This window comes from Vigna unguiculata, chromosome 1 (genome assembly GCF_037176805.1).
Source record: "Vigna unguiculata cultivar grain cowpea cultivar isolate G323 ecotype 2 chromosome 1, ASM3717680v1, whole genome shotgun sequence".
Classification (NCBI taxonomy): domain Eukaryota; kingdom Viridiplantae; phylum Streptophyta; class Magnoliopsida; order Fabales; family Fabaceae; genus Vigna; species Vigna unguiculata.
This window is the reverse complement of record NC_140792.1, coordinates 13,544,164-13,554,652: the sequence shown is the minus strand read 5'-3', so window position 1 is coordinate 13,554,652 and position 10,489 is coordinate 13,544,164. Positions and strand designations below refer to the sequence as shown.

At 38.4% G+C, this 10,489-nt stretch overlaps 1 protein-coding gene across 1 annotated transcript; it reads right to left on the bottom strand.

Annotated features, from left to right (window-relative positions):
- Positions 1-9,394: 9,394 nt before the first annotated feature.
- On the bottom strand, positions 9,395-10,243 carry LOC146888723 (uncharacterized). Its single transcript, XM_085665968.1, has one exon. It carries the CDS (start codon positions 10,241-10,243, stop codon positions 9,395-9,397), a length of 849 nt encoding a protein of 282 aa, XP_085522094.1.
- Positions 10,244-10,489: the final 246 nt, after the last annotated feature.

Sequence of the window (10,489 nt, the reverse complement as noted above, 5' to 3'; positions counted from 1 at the left end):
GGCGGCATTCCAGTACCATGATAGAATCTCAGCTTTTCCTGCACCCGCGAATACCCCAACCCCTCAAAGTTCTAACCAATTCTCAATCTCAGGCTCAATTCACTCAGCATGAATTGACAAACCATCACACCATTATATTATTCAATTACCTATCTTACTTCTTCCAATCGCATAGCAATCCTATTTAGCCTACCACTCATACCATCCCTTGACTCCCGTACGAATCTCTCATGTCTCCAATCAGATTCTTAATATGTCCAAAACCTCAAAACACATGAAATATCGCAAGATTATCCAATTACACAGACAAGAAATATCCAATTGAAATTCACACAGGTCACAATTCAACAAAACACAATAAAAACAACGACAGTACCACACATCGCCTGGCGGTTCATGCTCACCGTCAGGCAGCTCATGTTACAAAACCCAGAATGGCTATTACTGATGTGCCGCCTGGCGGCACCTTCATGCCCGGCAGGCGGTTTCTGGGCGAGAACCTAGAATCTCCAAAACAACAGCGTCAAAAGAGAAGAAATTCATGCAGTTATACAAGACAATACATATTCGATCGATCACGAATTAAAACACAATAAACAACTCCCCTAACCTCTTATCCTCGCTTCAACCCGAATTGGTGAGTGTCCTTTGAAGCAAAACCCTCTCTTCTCTTGATTTGCACCCGTTACACCGTTCTTCCTCTCCAATTCCTCCCTGCAATATTTCCATTACTCGTCCTTTTTAAATAATTAATTAAATCACTATTTAATTTTCCCGGGTCTTACAAATTTCATAATTATGTTAAAAAATAAATTGCGGACATAACTGTAGTCTTGATATCACCTTCAAACCATTGCATAACATAAATGATTAAAAAATACAGGAATTTCCCTCTTGCTTCCCCTCTCTCCCTCAACGTTGATTGGAGGGAGAGGGAGATGATGAATTCAAGTGGATTAGAGTGTGAAGCTTGTCTTGTTCACTATAAGAAGATTAAGGTTGAAAGTGAGTGGATTCAGAGTAAAGTTTGTTGAATTTTGTGAGTGATTTGATGGATGTGATAGATTAAAAATTATATTTAAATCAAGAAAAAACAAGATTACCAAATTTTCCTTTATTATAAATAAGATTAAAATTATCATTATATAAGTTCGATGTTGTAGAAAAAATATTGATATGTATAAATGAAAATAACATATTTTATTAAAAAAATATTAAAAAAATTATCCAATAAAAAATTTTATATCTAATAATTACTTTTTAAACCTTATTTTAGAAAAATTTTCAAATTTCCATTATTAATTATTTTTGTAAAAATAATTTTAAAATCAATATTTTTAAATGATTTTCATCATTAAGTTGAAAAATAAATTGCAGAGATAATTGTAATCTTGATATCACCCTTAAACCATGGCATAACAGAGATGATTGAAAAGAGAGAAATTTTTCCCTTCCTTCCCCTCTCTCTCCCTTAAGGTTGATTCGAGAGAGAGGGAGAGGAGGACATCAAGTGGATTATAGTGTGAAGCATGTCTTGTTCACTTTAAGGGGATTAAAGGTGAAAGTGAGTGGATTTAGAGTAAATTTTGTTCAAGTTTGTGAGTGATTTGATGGATGTGATATATTAAATATTATATTTAAATCAAGAAAAAACAAGATTACCAAATTGTTCTTTATTTTAAATATGATTAAAAATTATCATTATATATGTTTGATTTGTTGTAGAAAAAATATTAATATGTATAAATGAAAATAACATATTTGAATAAAAAAATATTTATTAAACAATGTAATATAATTAACAATTACTTTTTAAACATTATTTTATAACAATTTTAAAATTTTCATTAATAATTATTTTTGTAAAAATAATTTTAAAAGCCATATTTTTACATCATTTTCATAATTAAGCTGAAAATAAATTGCGGACTTAATTGTAATCTTGATATCACCCTCAAACCATTGCATAACAGAAATGATTGAAAAATAGAGGAATTTCCCTCTTCATTCCCCTCTCTTTCCCTTAATGTTGATTGGAGGGAGAGAATTCAGATGACTTCAAGTGGATTAGAGAGTGAAGCTTGTCTTGTTCAGTTTCAGGAGATCTAATGTAAAAGTGAGTGAATTTAGAGTAATGTTTTTTTAAGTTTGTGAGTGATTTGATAGATATGGTAGATTAAAAATTATATTTGAATCAAGAAAAAACAAGATTACCAAATTGTCCTTTATCTTAAATATGGTTAAAAATTATCATTATATAAGTTTGATTTGTTGTAGAAAAAATATTAATATGTGTAAATGAAAATAACATATTTCATTAAAAAAGTATTTATAACATAATGTAATAAAGAAATTTATAATTAATAATTACTTTTTAAACCTTATTTTAGAACATTTTTCAAATTTTCGTTATTATTTATTTTTGTAAAAATAATTTCAAAAGCCATATTTTTACATCATTTTTATAATTAAATTGAAAATTGCGGACATAATTGTAATCTTGATATCACCCTCAAACCATTGCATAATATAGATGATTAAAAAATAGAGGAATTTTCATCTCCCTTCCCCTCTCTCCGTCAACGGTGATTGGAGGGAGAGGGAGAAGATGAATTCAAGTGAATTAGAGTATGAAGCTTGTCTTGTTCACTTTAAGGGGATTAAAGGTGAAACTGAGTGACTTTAGAGTAAATTTTGTTGAAGATTGTAAGTGATTTGATGGATGTTATAGATAAAAAATTATATTTAAACCAAGAGAAAATAAGATTATCAAATTGTCTTTTATTTTAAATATAATTAAAAATTACCATTATATAAGTTTGGTTTGGTGTAGAAAAAATATTAATATGTATAAATGCAAATGACATATTTCATTAAAAAAATATTAATAAAATAATGTAATAAAAAGTTTTGAATTTAATAATTACTTTTTAAACCTTATTTTAGCACAATTTTAAAATTTTCATAATTAATTATTTTTGTAAAAGTAATTTCAAAAGCCATATTTTTTCATCATTTTCATAATTATGTTGAAAAATAAATGGGGACATAATTGTAATCTTGATATCACCCTCAAACCATTGCATAACAGAGATGATTGAAAAAAAGAGGAATTTCCATCTTCCTTCCCCTCTCTCTCCGTCAAGGTTCATTGGAGGGTGAGTGAGATTATCAATTCAAGTGGATTACAGTGTGCAGTTTGTGTTGTTCACTTTAAGTGGATTAAAGGTGAAAGTGGGTGGATTTAGAGTAAAGTTTGTTGAAGTTTGTGAGTGATTTGATGGATGTGATAGATTAAAAATTATATTTAAATCATAAAAAAACAAAATTACCAAATTGTACTTTATTTTAAAAATAATTAAAAATTATCATTATATATGTTTGATTTATCGTAGAAAAAAATACGAAAATGTATAAAGCAAAGTAACATATTTTAAGAAAAAAATATTTAAAAGATAATGTAATAAAAAATTTATAGTTAAAAATTACTTTCTAAACCTTATTTTATAACAATTTTGAAATTTTCGTTATTAATTATTTTTGTAAGTGATTTGAAAAGTCATATTTTTACATCATTTTCATAATTAAGTTGAAAAATAAATTGCGGACATAATTGTAATCTTGATATCACCCTCAAACCATTGCATAACAGATATGATTGAAAAATAGAGGAATTTCCCTTTTCCTTCCCATATCTCTTCCTCATCGTTGATTGGAGAGAGATATGATGAATTCAAGTGGATTAGAGTGTGAAACTTATCTTATTCACTTTAAGGGGATTAACGGTGAAAGTGGGTGGATTTAGAGTAATGTTTGTTGAAGTTTATGAGTGATTTGATGGATATGATAGATTAAAAATTATATTTAAATCATAAAAAAAAAAAAGATTACCAAATTGTACTTTATTTTAAAAATAATTAAAAATTATCATTATATAAGTTTGATTTATCGTAGAAAAAATTAAAAAAATGTATAAATGAAAGTAACATATTTTAATAAAAGAAATATTTAAAAGATAATTTAATAAAAAATTTAATAATTAAAAATTACTTTTTAAACCTTATTTTACAACAATTTTCAAATGTTCGTTATTAATTATTTTTGAAAAAATAATTTGAAAATTCATATTTTAAATCATTTTCATAATTAAGCTGAAAAATAAATTGCGGACATAATTCTAATCTTGATGTCACCCTCAAAACAAGACATAACAGAGATGATTTAAAAAAAGAAGATTTTTCCTCTTCCTTCCCCTCTCTCTCCCTCAGGGTTGATCGGATGGAAAGGGAGAGGATGACATCAAGTGGATTACAGTGTGAAGTTTGTGTTGTTCGCTTTAAGTGGATTAAAAGTGTAAGTGGCTGGATTAAGAGTATAGTTTATTAAATTTTGTGAGTGATTTGAATAATGTGACAGATTAAAAATTATATTTAAATCAAAGAAAAACAAGATTACCAAATTGTATTTTATTTTAAAAATAATTAAAAATTATTATTATATAAGTTTGATTTATCGTAGAAAAAATATGAAAATGTATAAATGAAAGTAACATATTTTAATAAAAAAATATTTAAAAGATAATGTAATAAAAAAATTTATAATTCAAAATTACTTTTTAAACATTATCTGATAACAATTTTCAAATTTTCGTTATTTTTATACCGTTTTCATAGTTATGCTAAAAAATAAATTGCGTACATAATTGTAATCTTGATATCACCCTCAAACCATTGCATAACAAACATGATTGAAAAATAAAGGTATTTCCCTCTTCCTTCCCTCTCTCTCCCTCATCGTTGATGGGAGGGAGAGAGATAGGATCAATTCAAGTGGATTAGAGTGTTGTGACATCCCATTTAAATAGAATTGACTACTTCTTAAGATATCACATGATCATGATAATAAAGAGTAAGGCAAACTGATGAAAACCATAAACAAAGAATTCACTTTTACAGTCATCCAAAGGAGTACTTGAAAAGGGGTTCTAGGCATACAACCATGCCATAGCCAAAATAGAAACAACCAGATTCATAGTTATGCAAAATAAAAGCTCCTAGAGCAAGGGGTTACAAAGACACTAGGGCCAGAGAATCGTCCTTCGAGGGCCACATCAACAAGCCCACTAGGCTGCACCGCTACCACCATCAGGCCCACCTCCAGAAGTATTTCCATCTGCTCCCACCAATGGTGATCATCGCAAAAAGGGAAATCAGAACGAGGACACACACACACAAAAGAAATAGCAGGGTAAGCTAGAGTGAATTAAATTATGCATGTTATTGCAGTGAAATATTTAGAAACAGTCCAAACATACAACACAGTAGGCACGAGAATCACATCATAACAAATAAGCAAGACTCTATGACTCAATTATCCGGATACATATACTAGGATCAGATTCACTGGACGCTTGTACTTGGGGTGGCCTCTACTGCTCTGCAGAGCCATTGCCAATGGGTTTCACCCTACCACACACAAGGTTAGCCTTTAAGCGTCTAAGGCCATTATCCTGCCAAAGACTAGGGCCTCTCGCTACTCTCACCACTTGGGTCGGTTTGCCCTACTTGAGACTCACTGATCCTTTAGAGTTTCGGGATGCGATCCTTACTTGAATCCTTATCTTAACATATACACTACTCACCACCATGAGATCTCCCCACGAGACTCATGGAATTACGCCTATCACACAATCAGAATCATTTTTCTCATACCATTCCACTTCTCTCATTTCCTTCATCCAATTCTCATGTTAAGACATCACAAAGCCACAAATCCATGATCAACTTCATACCAAACATGCCAATTTCATTCATAAATCCAAACACCCAATCATATTCACGTACATCATATTTAGGAAGATTAATCTAGACAATACATGCATCAAATCACCAAAACAGTCAAGAAGACAGTGCCCGCACTCACCACTGCACTAACCTCGCCCTAGCTAGGGACCTCGCTCAAGTGAGGTGCTTGCCTCGCTCAAAATCGTGGGCCCTCGCCTAGGCGAGACATGCAACAGTGGCCCTTGGGAAAATTCACGAGCTCTCGCTCAGGCGAGGCCTTCTCGGGAGAGCGAGACAGCGCGTCGCTCAAAACGTGACTGGCCGCCTAGGCGAGCGCTCGAGGCAGAATCTTGGGCGAGCTTCTGCTATTCTCGCCTAGGTGAGACGAGCTCGCCTGGGCGAGAATACCAGTTCTCCCCTACTGTTCCGTGCATGCAACCCAGAACAAACAAACCAAACATCATACTTTTGATTTCACACAAGCACAAAACATTTTCCAACTCATTTTATGCAACAACAGAAGGGAAAACAAGCACCTACAACGAAAGACGAAGAAAACTAGCTTCCCTTACCTTGCTTAGATGCTAACAACACGACACAGACCCGCAACAGAAAGTACCACGGCTCCAAGAACTATATTAGAGAGTTGGAAATAGAATGGGTTTTGCTAACTTGGAGACGTAAGGATGGTGTGCCCTAGTAGAGCACCTTGCTTGAGATGAAGGGAGGGAACAAAAGCTGGTTTCTGAAAATGGAACAGAATGAAGGGGTTAGGGGCTGGCAAGGGTATTGGGTCCCCTTATTGGGTCGGCCTTAGGCCTACAAATGGCTAGGCCCAAAAACTCAGCTGAAAAGGAGAAAAAGAGGGCTTACAATATCTCCCCAACAACAAAAATTTTTCGTCCTCGAAAAATTAGACTTACCAGAAAAGATGTGGATAGGAACTCCTCATGTCCTCCTCTAGCTCCTAGGTGGAATCACTTGTCCTCCGGTCTCAGATTACCTTTACAAGACTAGTGGCTCTTCCCTTGCGCTCCCTCACTTGGCGGTCCTCTATAGCCACGACTATACTACTACCCAGAGATCCTCCCTGACTTGCACATCCTCCACCTCCAAAACATGTGACGGGTCAAAAACATACTTCCGTAGCTGTGAGACATGGAAGACTTAGCCAATTGGGGTGGCAATGCAATCTCATAAGCCACGGGCCCTATCCTCCTCAAGATCTGATACGAACCCAAGAACTTAGGAGACAAATTTCTTGAGCGGATAGCCCTCCCCACGCCAGTGGTTCGGGTCACCCTCAAGAACACATGCTCCCCAGCCTTAAACTCTAAGGGCCTCCTCCTCCGGTCTGCATATGCTTTCTGCCGACTTTGAGATGCTTGCAACCTATCCCTCACCAACTGCACCTTCTATGTGGTTTGTTGCAGCAACTCAGGTCCTACCAAAACTGACTCACCATCCTGGTACCAACATAAGGGAGTCCTACACCTCCTCCCATACAAAGCCTCATAAGGCGCCATCCCTATACTAGCCTGGTAACTGTTGTTGTAGGTGAACTCCACCAGCGGTAACACCTCATCCCAACTGCCAAGGTGGTCCAAGATACATGTCCTCAACAAGTCCTCCAAGGACTGAATCACCATCTCTGACTGGTCATTCGTCTGAGGATGATAGGAAGAACTCATCCTCAACCTGCTACCCATAGCCTCCTGCGGCGTCTATCAGAACCTCGAAGTGAATCGGGGGTCTCTGTTAGACACTATGCTACTGGGCACCCCATGAAGTCTCACTATCTCTCGGATGTAGAGCTGGGCCAACTTGGCCATAGACATTCTGAGATTCATCGCCAAAAAGTGAGCATTCTTCGTCAACCGATCCACCACCACCCATATAGCATCGTGCCCCCTCACCGTGCGAGGCAAATGGGTAACAAAATCCATAGCTATGCTATCCCACTTCCACACCGGAATATCCAAGGGCTGGAGCGTTCCACCAGGTTTCTGATGCTCCACTTTCGCCTTTTGACAAGTCAAACAAGCGGATACGAACTAAGCAACTTCCTTTTTCATGCCTTGCCACCAAAAGTTCTCCTTGAGGTCTTGGTACATCTTAGTCATGCCAGGGTGCAGACTAAGACGACTCTTGTGTCCCTCCTCAAGTACCAACTTCCTCAACTCAACATCATCTGGTACACAGACCCTGCCTCTGAACCTCAACACACCATCACTACCCAAGGCAAACTCCTTGGCCTGATCCGACCCAAGTAGCTCTTTTACCCTCTGCAAACTAGCATCTTGGGCTTGCTTCTCCTTAATCAAGCTCAGGAAATCAGTAGATATAACCAAGGTGCTACACCTAATGAATTCCGGCTCCAACTCAAATTGTAGCTTCATGTCTCTGAAGCTCTTAAGCAACTCCATCTCTTTTATCATCAGGTGTGCCACATGCACGGTCTTCCTACTCAGTGTGTCCGCTACCACATTCGCCTTCCCTAGGTGATAGAGAAGCTCAAAGTCGTAGTCCTTCAAAAACACTATCCACCACCTCTGCCTCATGTTCAACTCTTTTTGATCAAAAAGGTACTTCAAGCTCTTGTGGTCATTAAACACGCGGAACTGTGCACCATACAAGTAGTGCCTCCAAATTTTCAAAGCAAAAACCATCGCTGCTAACTCGAGATCATGAATAGGATAGTTCTTCTCATGAACTTTCAACTGCCTCGAAGCATAGGCCACCACCTTCCTCTCTTGCATCAAGACACACCCCAGGCCCTGATGAGAGGCATCACAGTAAACCTCAAAGGGTTTACTCACATCTGGGATTACCAACACTGGAGCACTCGTCAGCCTCTGCTTAAGCTCCCTGAAGCTCTCCTCACACCTATCAGTCCATGCAAACGGTTGGTCCTTCCTGGTTAGCTATGTCAGGGGCGCCACTATCTTGGAGAACCCCTCTATAAACCTCCAGTAATAGCCAGCTAAACCCACGAAACTCCGAATCTCCGTCACTGACTTGGGACACTCCCACTGTATCGCGGCTTCCACCTTAGCTGGATCCACAGCTATGGCTTGAGCTGATATCACGTGCCCCAAGAACTGCACATCTCTCATCCAAAAGTCACACTTTGACAACTTGGCAAACAACTGCCTCTCCCTCAAGATACCAAGCACTATCCTCAGATGCTCTGCATGTTCCTCACGCGTCCTAGAGTAGATGAGAATGTCGTCTATGAAGACCACGACAAACTTATCTAGAAACGGGCGGAAGATCCGGTTCATGTAATCCATGAACAAAGCCGGAGCATTAGTCACACCGAATGGCATGACGACATACTCGTAATGCCCGTATCTGGATCTGAAAGCAGTCTTCTCTACATCTTCTGCCTTCACCAGAATTTGATGATAACCTGACCGGAGATCAATCTTGGAGAACACTGATGCCCCATGTAGTTCATCCATCAAATCATCTATTCTTGGCAAAGGGTACTTGTTTTTGATAGTCAGCTTGTTTAGTTGCCTATAATCCACACACAACCTCGAGCCGCCATCCTTCTTCTTTACCAACAAGACAGGCGCTCCCCACGGCGAAGCACTCGGCCGTATAAACTATTTCTCAAGCAATCCCTCTATCTGTTTCTTTAACTCCACCAACTCCGCTGGGGCCATGCGGTAAGGAGCTATCGACACAGGGCCAACTCCCGGTACCAAGTCTATGGAGAACTCAACTTCTCTCATCAGGGGCAAACCTGGTACCTCTTCAGGGAACACATCCTCAAATTCCCTGACCATTGGTATCACCGTTATCCTTTCCTCCTTCTCAACATCCATCCTCGCAAAGACCATATAGCACTGTGCATCGTCCTGGATTTCCTTCATAACCCCATGAGAAGACAACAACCCAGGCTCCTCTGAGTTGGAAAACAACAGCTTCTTCTCCCGACAGTCTATGAGAACATGATTGGCAGAGAGCCAATCCATTCCCAAGATCACATCTAGCCCTTGCAGAGGGAGGCATATGAGATTGACTTTGTATACGCGTCCCTCTACCTCAACTGGACATCTAACACACACAAAAGAAGTCCTAACCAACCCAGATGCCGGGGTAGATACCACGAGGTCAAACGGTAGCTCACATACCAGCAGACCCAACTCCCGCATACAAGACTCTGACACAAACGAGTGTGTTGCTCCAAAATCAAAAAGAACACAACAAGCTTTGCCAGAAATCACACAACAACCAACGACTAGGTTACCTGCGCCTGTTGCCTCTGACCCGGTCATCGCAAAACCCCTGCTTGTAGCTTGAGGCCTACTGCCTCCCATCCTCTGGTGAGTCTTACCAGAAGTCTGGCTCGGAGTCTGTGGTGAAGGTCGTGCCACTGTCCTCCTCAGAGTAGGACAATCCCTGCCAAAGTGGCCCTCCCTGCCACAATGGTTGCACCTGCGAAAACCCATAGCTGCGGGCAAAAACTCTTCACGTGCGGTCCTCCGTAGTGGTGGCACTGAATCCTGTTGGGTGGGGAAGAAAAGCCTCTAGACCCTTGTGGCTGTGGATGAGGCCTAGCATAAGGCTTCTTCTTCTCTTCAACTCATGGCATGGACCCAGATGGTCCGTTAACTCTCTGTTGTGGCTGCTGCTGGGCTTCCACCTCTACCTTCATACGCTCCATGACCTTGGCCTTTTCCACCAAAGCCGCAAAG